The 15,678-nt window shown below is 38.8% G+C and overlaps 1 protein-coding gene across 5 annotated transcripts in view; it reads right to left on the reverse strand.

Annotated features, from left to right (window-relative positions):
• Positions 1–15,287, reverse strand: part of LOC116268499 (solute carrier family 12 member 1-like) — an 86,281-nt gene extending 70,994 nt beyond the window's left edge. Inside the window, exons 1-7 of one of the 5 annotated variants that reach the window (XR_004181359.1) lie at positions 15,128–15,287; positions 14,898–14,973; positions 9,351–9,446; positions 6,580–6,719; positions 5,401–5,511; positions 2,568–2,679; positions 386–513 (exon numbers count right to left, since the gene is read on the reverse strand). Coding sequence is in view for 4 of the 5 variants with exons in the window: in XM_031661600.1 (XP_031517460.1) it covers positions 386–513; positions 2,568–2,679; positions 5,401–5,511; positions 6,580–6,719; positions 9,975–10,070; positions 14,898–14,973; positions 15,128–15,265 (801 nt within the window). In the remaining variant the exon portion in view is untranslated. The other 4 variants (XM_031661600.1, XM_031661599.1, XM_031661603.1 and 1 more) reach the window with 4 other exon arrangements.
• Positions 15,288–15,678: the final 391 nt, after the last annotated feature.

The raw sequence follows: 15,678 nt of genomic DNA on the forward strand, positions 1-15,678 counted from the left end.
TAAGTGAAAATGTGATTATTTCCCTTTGTTTTGTTTTGTTTTTACTTTTACAGGAAAATATTCTCATTCATTTGGGTTTAAAAGAGAAAGGACGGTTCTGGTATTTTTTCACTGAAGTACATTTATTTTGGGGGAAATATGATACACTATCACACTACTCTGTTCTTCTGATATCACTGAATAAGACTTTTGAAAGAATTATCTGGAATAGAAATCCAAATATGGCATTAAAGGAAAGAACTTTTAAATCATCAGGAAATCTTACAGAAACATACAGTTTGAATATGTCGGGTGATATGGTCACATTTAACCTCTCTAGCTCCTTGTGCTACCCACCAGCTGTACCACCACGTCCCAGGACTGCAAAGCAGAACAAACAACGTACCTCCAAATCTCCTGAGATATTGGCACCAGCAAGAATCCCAGTAGCTGCTGGGAAAAAAATGGCAAAGACAGAGAAGAAGCCTTCACCCTTTGTGAAGCGTGGCCCAAAGTTTTCTGCAAATATTGATGCTGCAACATAAATTATAAGAAAGTTATCATGTAGACATTTTTCACAGTGTAGGAGATTAAGTTACGGTTGGCTTCCCTAGCCCTAAATGCAAATACACTCCTATGTTCTAATTTTTTTTTTTTTTTTTTTTGAGACAGAGTCTCACTCTGTTGCCCAGGCTGGAGTGCAAAGGCATGATCTCAGCTCACTGTAACCTCCACTTCCCAGGTTCAAGCAACCAAGCGATTCTCCTGCCTCAGCCTCCCAAGTAGCTGAGATTACAGGCACCTGCCACACACCTGGCTAATTTTTTGTATTTTTAGTAGAGACGGGGTTTCACCATGTGGGCCAGGTTGGTCTCGAACTCCTGACCTCACGGGATCCACCCGCCTCAGTCTCCCAAAGGGCTGGGATTACAGCCATGAGCCACTGCACCTGGCCACATTCCTATATTCTAAATGGAATGAACTTCAAGATGTGGTGTACTCCTGAGGAACTTTATGTTAATATTTGCCAAAAGTCAAAATATATATCATAAGCTTTTAGATCTCTATGACATCGTTCTGAAAAATCAATTTTTGTGCCGACAGAGATCCAGGCTGTCTGACTTTTTTGCATCTAGAAAAAGTTGAAAGAGGAGGAGATGAAGAATTCTCTCATGACCACACTGGCATACCCACAAATGCACCACCACACACATACACACACACACAACTACCTTCTCACATGCATAAATACCATAAACAATACACTGGTTTTCGATGCCTTTTTTTTTTTTTGTAGTTGAAGAACCTTGTGGGTGAGTCTACTTTACAATTTTGCTACTAATGTATGAATCTTTTTACTCTTTACTCCTGGGTATTAGATCTTAGCTGCTTATACCAAATCCTCAGTATGGGAGAATATTATGATGAGGAGCTTTGTTAATAAAATAATACCATCCCACAGGTTGTCACCAAATTACTAAATAAAAAGGAAACAACCTGGAAGAAAAACAGGAGGAAAAAAGAGAAAAGAAGAGGCAGAAAAATGTGAACAAAAGAATCTGGGATGGAAAAATAGGAAAAAAAGGCTTAAAGAAAAAAAAATATGGTAGGAGTGGGAAGGAGGGAAAATAATAGAAAGGAAAAGGATATTAACATGCAAAGTGAACCAGAAAGTCTTTATGAAGAAAAGGAGTCAGGAAGAAAGAGATATGTGATATCAAAAAGAAATAAATACTGACCACTGAGTAAATAATGAAGGCAAACATTTAAAGACTCAGCAGTGGATTCTTGAGCAAGCTAGAGGGAAAAGAAAGGCGAGAACAGATAGAAGGAGTAAAATAAGGAGAGAAAGAAGTCAGATTTCACGCTCTGTGATATTATCATAGGATGCTACACTGAGTAACTCCTGCAGTCTTTTCTGCCTGAAAGCCTGACAGTGATGCTTCACTAGGTAATGCTATGGGAAAGCAAGGTGCTAACAAGTCTCGCAGGGAGAAAGAAATGCCTTTGTTTGACTTTAGTGCTCTGCAGTGGCTGAACAAACTGAGCTGTGTCTCTGTTTCTGCTATTTGACAGCAACAACAAAAGGTTTACAAAGCACTTTTGCATTGCAAAGCACATTTTGAGAAACTGTCTTATTTGTTTCTCAAAATTCCGTCAGGAAGTTCTTATTATTGTCCACGTTTTGGCAGGAAAATCTGAGACCCAGGCACATTAGGTGTTCTGTGCAGCTGTTAAGTGGCAGAGTTGAGACCCAACCTTGGGTCTCCTGAATCCAATACCAGGCTCTTTCCTGGAGAAATTTACTATCCATTTTATCACTAGTGAAACTCATATATTTTCTGGTTCTAAAACCTATGGTGTGCCCAGATTTGCTGGTGAGGTACTGGGTTTCAGAAGAGAATGATAGTTTTTGCCTCTATTATGCTTCCCCAATGCACTTCCCATTTCTTTTGAGCTTCTGCATCCACAGGTAACTTGAAAGGGGAGCCAGGCATTCTGATGGCTGGGGTTGGGGTGATGGGGATGGTGACGAGGAGGGCAATGGAGAAGTATTCAGTGAAAAGCAACCAATTTATTCCATGTACCTTGGTAATTAAAGAAACCTCTGGACTTTTTCTCATTGTTGGATGGAATGACAGTTCCAATGAAGAAGTTTGCAATAGCAATGAGAAGAATGACCAGAAGAATCACTTGGGCCTGGAATGGCAAGGTAAAAGGAAACCAAATTAGATTTATTTAACAACTTTTTACATAATTGTAAAAGTTAGAAGTGTCCACTGCAGAAAGACTCCATCTGATTATTTCAGTTAAATCTCTGCTACCCGGAGTAGGTAATAAGTGCATCCTTATTAGAATGGCATGTAAACAGGCCTTATTCTACTTGGATGCATACACTACATTTTTAATGGAGCACATGTTTGGGCACTTCAAGGTGACATTTCTGTAACACTCTAAGTAGCAGGTGGGTAACTTCCACCATTGTCCCAGGAATGTAAATGAAGCCAAAAGTTTTAACACTGATAGACTTGAGGGGGTTTTGTTTGTTTGTTTTCGGCAGAGCACTTATCGGTTGTTTCTGTTCCCAGTGCTAACTGCAGGAGTTCGAGAATGCAGAATGATGAATAGAATTCCTGTGATGCCCAGTGCACTTGACGTCAGGCTACCACTGTGTGCTCAGCACAAGCAGTCTGCAAGGTTGACTGGCCAGATGGTCTTCCTTCAGCCCCTCCAATGCTGCAAGGTGTTTATGGCTTGGTGTTGCCATATGCTGTTTCCTTTACCTGGAAAGCACTTCACTCTACTTCTTGCATAGCTATTTCCTTCTTTTCATCCTTTAAGTCTTAGTTACCTCCTCAGAGAGGCCTTTCTTGACAATTTAATCTTTTATGTTTTATTATTTTATTTTGTTTTGTTTTCCCGAGATGGAGTCTCACTCTGTCGCCCAGGCTGGAGTGCAATGGTGTGATCTGGGCTCGCTGCAACCTCCACCTCCTGGGTTCAAGCAACCCTCCTGCCTCAGCCTCCCGAGTAGCTGGGATTACAGGCATATGCCACTCTGGCTAATATTGTATTTTTAGTAGAGACAGGGTTTCACCATGTTGGCCAGGCTAGTCTCGAACTCCTGACCTTGTGATCTGCCCTCCTCAGCCTCCCAAAGTGCTGGGATTACAGGTGTGAGCCACCATGCCCAGCCCATTTAAATAGTAACAGCTGTCTGTTTACTGAGGGTGTACAATAGAACAGATGCAGATTTAAATTTACCTGTGTTCTTTTAAGGTAAATAATACCACTAACAAACTGGCAGCATTATGAAGTAGGCAATATTATTATCCTCATTTTAAAGATAAAGACACTGAAGCACCGAGAGGTTACACAATTTACTGAAGGCCACAGAGATATAAACTGGATTCAAATTCAGGCACTCTAACTACAGAGCTGGAGCTTTAAATGCTACCCTCTACTGCTACTAAACTTCATTGCCTCGCTCAGGGAATAGAGTTATCTAAAGTAGGGTTCTCCTATGTTTTTTCTCCTATGTTTTTTCAATCACAGTGTCCTGTTGATACTAATTTTCACGAATTCCCTTTTTATATTTATTTCTTTATTTGCTTGCTTATTATTGATCTCTTCGTAGACCATACGTAGGGATTAGGCCTGTTTTGGTCACAGGTGAATATCAGTGCCTAGAAGAATGCTCAACACGTGGTAGGCACTTACTGAAGTTTTGTTGAATGTGTTAATGCATAATCTATAAATAAATGCCATGTAGGAATGTTTTCTGTTGACTTATATAGGTGGGAGGCTTTGGCTGTCTTTCCACGTCTCATGACCACTTGAGATCCAGTTACTTCCTCCACAGGCATGTAGGAATACTTTCCATTGCACCGGTCACTTGAGGGAATTACAAAGGAGGCAAAAGAAATGTTTCCCATCATTCAAAAATTTGCTATCCATTTTATCACTGGTTAAACTCAGAGATTTTCTGGTTCTGAAGCCCATGATGTGTCTAAATTTGCTGGTGAAGTACTGGGTTTCAGAAGAGAATGATAGTTTTTGCCTCTTATATAGGTGCCTCCCACCTGTATAAGTCAATAGAAAACATTCCTACATGGCATTTATTTCTAGATTATGCATTCACACATTCAACAAAACTTCAGTAAGTGCCTACCACATGTTGAACATTCTTCTAGGCACTGATACTCACCTGTGACCAAAACAGGCCTAATCCTTACGTATGGTCTACGAAGAGATCAATAATAAGCAAGCAAATAAAGAAATAAATATAAAAAGGGAATTCGTGAAAATTAGTATCAACAGGACACTGTGATTGAAAAAACATGGGAGAACCCTACTTTACATAACTTTATTCCCTGAGCGAGGCAATGAAGTTTAGTAGCAGTAGAGGGTAGCATTTAAAGCTCCAGCTCTGTAGTTAGAGTGCCTGAATTTGAAACCAGTTTATATCTCTGTGGCCTTCAGTAAATTGTGTAACCTCTCGGTGCTTCAGTGTCTTTATCTTTTGCAAGTTTCTTTGGCAAGCTTCCAACACACTTGCCATTTCTCTTGGGCTTTTGCACCCACAGGCAGCTTGAAAGAGGAACCAGGGTTTGTGATTGAAAGACCCAGGCTTCCAACATGCACCGCTGCTATGATCATAAGGGGTCTGTGCATAAGGCAGCCGCTTTGGTGAAAGCACAGAGAGACAAAATACAGCAGTCACGTGACTCATGAGCCCTGAGTCATGACTGCCTGGGCTTCGTGTTTGCAGGCTTGGTGTTCTACCTAGCACTTGCCTGCTCATTTCACCATAGCAGGTAATAACAGCAATTCTTTTTGAATATGGAGTTCCTTCTACTCCTGCAATCTATTCAGGACCTGACTAACCACTGTTGATAATATCATTTTTGAGAAATTTACCTTTGCCTCCCATTCCATTCCAGCTACTGAAATTCCTAGAAGAATCACCACTGTGATGGAGCCTATAATCCGGATGTCATTGGTTGGATCTACCATCATCGAATCACTCTCCTGGGGAAACAAATTTGTAAGTGCTTAGAGATATAGCTTTTTGCATGTGAGTCTTATTGCAATGTTTAACTGTAAAAAGAGTTACTATACAATTACACTTGGGGCCATATAGGATAATAGAAAAATGGAGTATTCATAAATATATGAAGATAAAAATACCTAACTTTTTTTTTTTTCTGTGATAATAGGCCTTTGATAGTCAAGGTTAGGAGTTAGACATTTTAGAATTCATTCTAGCTTTTGAAGCCGTTGTAGTACTAAGTAAAAATACGTATACACATACATACTGTGTTTTATTTCAGAAGAATGACTAGTTATTTCTGTGTGTCAAGGGGAATCCTAGCAGAATAAAAATGAATGGTTTACAGTGTAAATACTGAAAGTTAAGTGGCATCCTATTTAAGAACAGATGACGCAAACCTGATAATGCATCTCTTGAAGGTAATATACCTTATGAACTGTAAGCTTATTTATTTATCTAATTTTTAACTAGAGGTACTTTTTCCAATTGAATTCACTGAATGCTACCATTACTATGAGAAAAGGACTAGAAATTAGTTGATATATCAGCTAATGAATGTGCTTGCACATACAACATCCTCCACTGGACACCTAAACTAGGAAATGTCTAGTTTTCTGGAGTGAGTTATTTTAATTTTTCAACTTTCTTTCCTTCTGGAAATCTATAACCATCATCATAGTACTACTGTTGACAGCAATATCCATTATTTATCTGATGTTTCCTATTTTACATAGTATTTCATGTACATTATTTCATTTGATCTGTGCCACACTTCTGTGAAATACATACAACAGTATGATTACACCATGTTATAGATTTGGAAAACAAAGTCTGGAAGAATAGAGGAACTAATCCAAACCTTCTTGGCTGGTAAACACGAGAACCTAGACTCAAAGCCAGATCTTCTGAGGCCAAGCCCAGGCTCCTTCCACTATATTTATCTTTTTTCCTCTCATTTAGCTGTAATGATATCCCCTAGTGCCCTGAGAAGGCAAACTAAACTAAATTGTGCTGCTTGGCAGAAAAAAAGAAAAGCTTTTAATTACCTTAAGAAGATCTACTACAGTCTCAGCAAATCCCACCACATACATAGCAACAGCCACTGCATTAGCAAAAGCAAAGATCAGGCCTATTGACCCACCGAACTCGGGCCCTAAACTTCTGGAAATAAGATAGTAGGCCCCACCTGAAACAAGAAATGAACATACTTTACATTGAGGAACTGCTAGTTTATATGACCAAATGATTGTGACTATCTGAGAACATTTACAGTGTGAATTATTTCAATATTAATATTACAACTTCCTAATAATTTTAGGAATCCTGTGTTACCCAGTGAATAATGTAGCCCTTCTTGGTACTCTGTACTTAATCTACAATAGAGGTATCCTGACTTAATGAAGCCCAATCTATTAAAACCTAAATGCAAAATATCTACAAATAAGAACACAGCAAACTTTACCAAGAAATGTGTTGACTTTATCAAAATATCATTGGAGTATTCAAATTAATAATGCAACTGAAGTAAAATTATATATAAAAAATTTCCAGGAGTAGGAAAGTCTAGGTAGAAAATGGAGTAGGTGAAGTTTATCTTTGTTATTCTAACTTCCTTTCTGTTGTGTATATATGTACTATATATATACATACATATATAGATATTTGTACATATATACAATTTCCTGATATACATGTACTGCATAAAACAAGATACCTGTATTATCCATTCTATAAATCAAACTTGCTTTTCTATGTTTTTAGTGAAAGAAGGCATGATACATATATATATATAAACATATATATACAAAACATATATAGGTACATATGTAAAATTTTCTGATATACATGTGCTGCATAAAACAGATATCTATAAAGTGTGATATATTATTCATTCTATAAATCAAGCTTGGTTTTCTATGTTTTTAGCTCAAGAAGGCATGATTATTGCTAAATACCCATATATGTATGAGTGTGGCCAGTAGGTCCCTTGCCTGTTGGCCACTGATAGCACAATGTTTGGGAGTGGCAAGTGGGAAGAAAAGTGGGGAGGGTCTGGAACAATTACTTCTCCCTTGGACATTGAAAAAGTAGTTCTATTAAATATATATAGTTGCATACTTCGGTGCACATGAAGCATTGAACTAGATTGCTCAACTGCCTAGAGGGGTACCTAGGGCAGCTTACTGAAGGTGAAAAGGACTAAATGTTAGGAGGTCTGATTATCACAGACCATAGTAAGATTGACTTCCTATATAGAGGTGGCCTTGGAGGTGGGCAGAGTTGGCACACGAATGACAAACAAACACACCTGAAAACAAAACAAAATTACTTTTTGCTGAGAAGAAATTTGTTTCACTATAGTAACTCTTTTGGGCTCAGGAGTCAAAGACCTCTCTAAAAATGTCGCGTATTGTCTGGGTGGAGCAAATCCCCATTATTTCCTTTGTACAGATTACCTGAAACAAATGAGCTAGCCAGTTACCTAGGTGGGCTGGGTCAACATGAGAGACAGGCAGAAGATGAGAGTGGACGTGTGTCGTGGGCAGGATGGTGTTTTAGAAGGCCCTGAGTAGGAAGACCTGGATAAGGTACCCAAGTTGAGAACCAGAGAAACCAAAGGGGAAAAGGGGGGCGAACAAAGGAAGACAGAAGAACAACGATACATTTCATCCATTTCACTTTCTGCCTAGGCCTGCCTACTCCTAGATTATTTGAAAGTAACTCTTTGCTTATTTATTTACTTATCCCCTTTTAATGATCTTCCCTTGCCTGTTGGCCATTGGGGGCACAGTGTTTGGGGTGAGCCCTGAGGCCTGGGTGCAGGGGTGGTTTACTGAGTGAGAACCATCAGCAATGCCAACTGGGGCACTGAAGAAGACCCATGCTGAGGGGACCTGCGAGAGAGCAAGTGGGTCTCATCCAAGGTACAAAGAAACCATATATTTTGCTATAATATTCCATACCTTCTTACTAGACACTTAGTCACTCTCCACTTTATAAACATGTTTCATTACAAAAAATGGGTGGTGTCAATGAAGATATTCTCATTTTAGTTGAGAAAAGTTTTGCTTTGCTGTTTAAATTTTCGGTTATTTTGTTTTGTTTTAGGATATTGGGGACTAATTAGCAATATGTTAATTTCACTTCCAATAGTAAACTAATTCCAGACATTACTAGTAGCCAAGCCTCTAGTCATAAGTAAATTAATTGGCTTACCTCCTCTTACTACTCCATTCGTGCAAATAGCAGACATAGAAATACCTGTGAGTGTCGTCACTACCACACTCAGGCCAATGATGATGACTCCAAGACCTGCAAAATCCCCCAAGAGAGGTGTTTGGTTCCAGTATTGAGAGAAGTCACCAGTACTTCAGGAGGCAGCAGTCTGAATCTTGTCACAGAAAGATCCACCTCCCTGTGAAAACCTGAAATGTTCTAAAAGATCCCATTTCATGAAGGTCTAGGAAGCACCTGAAATGTACTGAACTTTAAAATGGAAGCCAAATCTGGGAATTGTTTTCCAAGGAACATCAGCTAGAGGAGTGCAGACTAGCCTGAAAAAGAAAAAGTTTACCTAAGGAAGGTGCACATCTGTAAAGCACAACCTACAACGTGTCAGAGAGATCCATTAGAAAAGAGACCAGAGTAGACCTGGACTATTCTCATCGTACCTTAGGTTTTCTTTGGCATCCAGCTCCTCCAGATAGCCAGGCTTCAAGAACATTGGGCTACTTCCTTGTTCCCATCAAAAAGTATAAAAAATTGTTTGCCTACCCGTAGCAAGTGATGAGGGCATTAGATATCTTAGAGATTTTACCTCCACGAACAAACCCGTTAGTTGCTATTGCAGAAGTTGACAACCCAGTAATAGAAGTTACCATGGTGGAAAGAAGAATTATGAGAACTCCAAGACCTGTTAGCAATGAAAGATAGAAGATATTGCATTTTACTTTTCTTCCTTGGATTCCCTATTGCTGCAAACCACACTGCCTTTAATTTAAGTTTTCAGGTCCATGCCTCGGGCTCCAATGGGGTTTCTTTGTGCTAAGGAGAAACTGGTTTGCCTGGCATAAAGACCAAGTCAGAGAACTGCTCATTATGATGAAGGATGGTTTCCAAAAGTAAACACAATCTAAAGTGCAGCCTTGGAAAGGAAAAGTTGACTTATGCTGGTGTCCTGGGGGAGAAACTATCCTGGCTGTGAAAAGAGAAAACATGACATTTGACCTTCTTTCTTGCTTGAAGGAACCGGAATGAGAAAGTTGGGGGTTTGACAAAGGTTAAATCCTTCCCCATTTTTCTTGCATCTCTTTGCCTGATGGGGTAAAAGAAACCAACTTGCATTACCTTTGAAAACACTCCAGAAAGGTCAGTGATGAACTATTAGTGCCTGTGTTGCCTTTACCTTACAAATGAGGGTGCGGGTCACAAGTTTAATTACCTCCTCTGACACATCCATTTGTGGCAATAGCAGAGGTGGATAAACCAGTGATACCAGTCACTGTCACGGCTAAGCCGATGATAATCACACCAAGACCTCAGTTGAAAGAGGAAAAATAAAGGGATTAAATAGTGGAAGAATTCATTGGATCATTTACATAAAAACCAACAAGTCTGGGGTAAACATCAAAGGACCACATTTGAGTTTAACAAGTTGGCCAGAAAATCACCATGGAGTAAATGCTTAGCTTTGAAGTTTTCTGCTTGTAGTAGCGCTGGTTCCAAGAAACTCAAGAGCTAAAATGTGCAGAACTAAGTTGTACAAAACAAAACCACTAGGGCTGGTCAAAATTTAATGTGTACCCCATCTTCTTCTTCTTCTTTTTAGAGACAGTCTTGCTATTTTTTCCAGGCTGGTCTCAAACTCCTGGCCTCAAGTCATCCTCCTACCTCAGCCTCCCAAGTAACTGGGACTATAGGCTTACACTATTACACCTGACAGAATTCCATCTTTGGAGAAGTTCTAGACACCTATAACATAATAATTGGCCTACAATTCCAAGCTGTCAAGATAACTGAGATTAAATGTTCACCCTTCCAGGCTGCTATCTTTTTACATACATTTGGTCACATAGGGGTGGGGAACTACAGACAGTATAGCAAATTATTCACCTGGCAGATGGGTACAGTGGAAAGAATGAAACTAAATTTCATTAACTTATTGACGGTGTGAATTCTGGAAAGTTACCTGTTATTATAAGTCACTTTAAATAAATAAATAACTGAGCTAAGAAATAGCAATGAAATTAGAAAGAATGCATGTGTAAAGTGACTAGCATAGCACATGGAACACAGTACACACTCAATGATACTGCTTTTTGATCATATCCACAATAGTCATAATACTTACTGCTTTTTAAAAACCTACTCTATATCCAGCTATGTGGCAGGTAATGCAAGAAATACAAGGCACAAATAAAATGAAATTTGAAAAAGTGCCCCAAGGATTTTATGGTTCAGAGGGTTGACGATTATAAGGAGAGGGAGAAAGTGGTAGAGGCCAGAATTCAATGAAGGCGTGACTGCTTTCAGCTTCAAGAAACACATAGCCAGGAGGCTACAGAAGGGTATCACAATATACCACTTTGGCATAAGGATTATTTGGACAACTGAAAAAAAGTAGATACAAGAAAAGCTCTCGATCCCCTTCCTATTTACCTAAAAACAGGACATGAATTTGTCCTCCCTCCCCTCTCTACCAGGAAGTGGTGTCTCTGATCACCAGAGACAATTTTGGATGCTTATCAGCCTGACAAAGGCACCACAGGCATCTACACAACAAGCTTTGCTGACTAGCTCTTAACTTCCATTCCTTTCCTTATATATTTATCTTGCCAGCATTCGCCACCCTATGAATGAAAAGTCCTTTTCCTTTGTCTTGTCACCTCTCTACAATTTAATTGTTCTTTTGTTAAGATGATATGTAAGCCCATGTTCTAACCACCCCTTTAAGTCACTCATCACTGACTGGTCCCAAGTGTGTGTACCATGTACATGTTAACAAATTCTGTTTTTCTCTTATTGATCTGACTTTTGTCAGTCTATTTTATAGGCCCCCAGCCAATTAACCTAAGATGGGTAGAAGATAACCATTTTTCCCTCCCTACAATACCCTCTCTAATGGAGGCCAACCCAGAATTCAGGGAGAGGGCTGTGGAGTCACAGCCACTGAACTCACTCTGGCTCCATCCAGAATGCTCTGGTCTGGGCTTTTTGGTAAGTTCCGCTATGTAAAGTGAATGCTCCATAGTTGTTGTTGGCAGTCTCTCTTGTCCCAAGGATGGTTAGAAGGGTAGTTAGCCAAGAGAGGCTGTTATCTCTCTGGCGATGTCCGAAGAGAAGGGAAAGTGGAAGGAGGTTAAGGGCAGCAGTGGGAATGAGTCAAGGTATTAAAGGGTGGTTCTTTTGAAGCTCTTGGCCATACCCTGTCTCTAACAGGAGGCTCTAGGCTTTTTTGCAGGTTAAAGTGCAGTGGGAAGAGGCTAACTAAGCAGAGGCTGCAAACTTAGACCACATTGCTTTGGACCCCGTAGACTCTTAAAAGCTAGGGGTTGTAAAAAATAGTTGGACTAAATTCTTCATATCTGTTGCAGGGATACTGTGGTGAGCAGCGCCTCTATATCACTATGTGGCTTCAGGTCCTTGTGCCACTAAAGGTGATTTGTTTTGCATTTGTTTTGCTCCTGACTTTGTTTTGAAGAGGCTTGATAGAAAATGTTTAGCATACCCCAGAAACTCTACAGGACCATATAATTTGCATCTCATAACATTAAACCTACTCCAACCTTATTATTTCCTCACCATTATTTTCCTTTTGACTCTAACTTTTTCCAACAATTCTTAATTCATCCTTTTGCATTGTATATATTTCTGAAACCATTTGAAATCTTGGAACAAAGTTTTAATACTTTTGAACAGCAAGGGATTTGCTTCTCTCTCATAATCAAAAATAAAATCCCAGGGTAGAAGGCAGCTGGGAGCACATTCAGTTCGTTGTTTTCTGAAATTGTGGTTCTTGAACCACCTGCTTCAGGAAATGCCTGGGGTGCTTATTAAAAATGCTCAGACCTACTGAGTTTGGATCTTTAAAAGTAAATCCCAGGATTCTGCAGTTTCCTAACCTAACTTCCCAGATAATTCTTATGCATCCCTCAGTAAGACAACTAAGCTACCCTCAGCCTATTTAACTTGTGTCTGCCTGTTCAGAAAGGTACTTTAGCTTTATCTTCAAAGAATTCATTGGGTAGGAATTAACCTGCTCCTTAATATTTAGAAAAGAAAGGGAAACACTGAATATAAGTGACTTGCTTCAGGTCATACCGGCTTTTCACACCCAACATCCTTGCTTGATGGTTAAATTTATTGGAAACCATCTTGCCCCAGCAAAGTCTCCAAGATAGAGAAGAACAACTAGACAGCATTATCAGCTCATTCCACCCTTTGCTTTTGGGAACAAGACAGCCAAAACTCATAGCCCAGAATGGTTACCCAAGGGCTGTAGCTACTGTTACTCCTGGCTCCAGATTCCTTCTGGCTCTATTCCCAGGGTCTCGACTTGAAAACGTATTTAGTTTTCTTCCTCAATCTACCCCCAAAGCAAGAACAAATAGATGTATTTGTTTCTTTTCTTTCCTGATAAGGAAAACCCAAATGGGACCCAGATGGTGACTTAACTCATTTAGTTTTAGGTTCATAGCAAAGGCCAGTAAAACTGAGTAAGGTTGACAATAAGTTTCTAGTACTCACTAAAGTCTATCTTCCGAGAATTAAAAAAAAGAAAAGAAAAACACAAACCTCCATTCAAAGGAAAACCCATTGAACACTTACTAGGTAGAATTTTAGTCTCTTCTAATATATAATTTCACTACTTCAATATAAAGATCTATATTAAAATAAAATTAATGTCTGATAGTATAATAAACTGTTTAGCAGAAGATAGGATTCTTCATTCTCTACGGTTTTGCAATAAACTCAAAACTGCGTTGACTGTGAAGAGTAATGTAAGATCTGATTAAAGTTCAGATTCTTGCCCAAACATACGGATGTTAAATAAGTTGCATTAAAAAGAATTACTCTTGCCCTTGGCTACTCTCACACCTCCAAACAAAGTAATGTTTCTTGATGATCTCAATAAGTTACTAAACTACCCTTAAAAACCTAATTTTGCATGAAACCCTGGAGCAAAACCTTGGCAATATTAAGATGCAGATTTTCCATGGAATGGCATATACTTATTTTGGACCCTGCGGCTGTGAGCATTCATTTGCTATGCTTCATAAAACCGGCAAGCAGCCCTCTGTCAGGAACCCAGCAGTTGCCAAACATGAAACATGGAAAAACTGTGGGAACTGGCTCCAGTTTTTCAATTTACAGCTTAGCCCTTTCTTTTCTGAGTTAGTCTTCCGGTGATGCTGAATGTGTTTTGAAGAGCAAAGTCAATAAATAATGACCAACTACCTTCCAAAATGTGAATTGAGATACCTTCTGGAGTGCTATCTGAAGGCACAATAGAACTTCCGTATTCTTGAGACTAAGTCTTCTCCAGAGAGTGAATTCATAATGTATTTCCCATATATGGAATAGAACATCATTAATTTTTATCTCATTAAATGGGGAACTTTAATAAAATTCCATTATATTTTTCATAAAAACTTTACTAATATAGTTTCAACAAAAAAAGATTGGCTAGAAGAAATAATATTTAAAATGGAGTGTAATATTTAAAACATTAAACAATCACTCAAAATAATGTCATTATTATCCATTTTTCATTTAGAAAAAATAACAGTAATATACATATTATCTTAGTCATTTCATTTTTCCCTTTAAGCTCATATCTGGCAATACTCGATTAGCCTTTGTTTTCTGACTGCTGGTACCTGAAAGTAACACAATTATTTTCTTTGGAAAAAGTTCAACAATTCAGCATTTTTATTAGTCAGGTCACATTTTCTTTCACCAGTTTTCCCACAAGATATTTTTGTTCAGTGACGTTTTACCAATCATCCCAAGAAGGATACTCTGTAACAAATGAGAGGCAAATGTCAATATGTCCCCAAATACAAATGTTATTATCCAAAATTAACGTGCTATTATATGTCTGTATACCTAAAACTCTATCAAAAGATAGAGATATCTCCTTGAGCATTCGCCTGTTTGACAAGCTGGAAAATTCCAGTCTCACAGGAGTTAACTCTTCACCTTTGCTTTCTGACAAACATCGTCAAAGAAGCAAAGTAAAAGCAGCTCAACTGTAAATTATTTCTGTGACCTTCATCTCACATTCAGTACTAATGGTGAAAAAAGGTTGCTCATTGAATTTATAATTTATATCAAAATTATTTAGGAGGGGAAAAATGCTTACCAATTCCAGCTTCTCCAACAATCCAGGAGAGGCGAATGAAGAGCATGACTCCCCAGATGTTCAGCATGCATCTTACCTGTGGATAGAAGTGGTATTGAAAGGAGACAGGACAATGATAGTGGGACAAAACCCGTAGCTCTTCATAATGCTGTGCCCAGGCCTTGTTCACTCTTAATCCACTAGAACATTTAATGGATAGTTTTAATTTGTAAACAGAGGAGCTTTCTCACCAGCACACCTTTCACCCATCCAAACTTCACGACACCAGCTTGATCGTCTTCCTTATTTTCAGCTTGCTCATCTCCAGGTATCCCATCACCGTTAGCAACTCTGTCAGCTGAACTTGGGGTGACTGCCACATTCTGCATTTTATAGACAGCAAAAACACAGTAACTGGTCAACGAACAAAGGGATCCATAAAACTTTTCAAGGCAAATCAAAACAATTGAAATAAAACTTAAAATACCAAAAAATAAAAAAGAAAAAGAAAAATAAACCCAAACAAACTAAATATATTCTGAGCATTTTAATGAAACTTATATTTTTTGCCCTGGAAGCTGAAAGGTTTGTTTTGTGAGTCATCTTAAAGTGTTTTTTAGGGCTGCAGGAGTGGTGAAGGAAACCTGAGCTGTTCTTCCACTAGTGAGAATATTCCCTCTGGTGAAAAGTCAGATTTGAATAAGTTTAGTACATAAGAAGAACAAAAGAGAGAAGGGCTACAAGGAAGGGAGAGCCAGAGTAAATGAGGGTCTTTGGAAGTCATGTTATGACCAAAGAGAGA

The sequence above is a fragment of the Papio anubis genome, unplaced genomic scaffold, assembly GCF_008728515.1.
Source record: "Papio anubis isolate 15944 unplaced genomic scaffold, Panubis1.0 scaffold20, whole genome shotgun sequence".
Taxonomy (NCBI): Eukaryota; Metazoa; Chordata; class Mammalia; order Primates; family Cercopithecidae; genus Papio; species Papio anubis.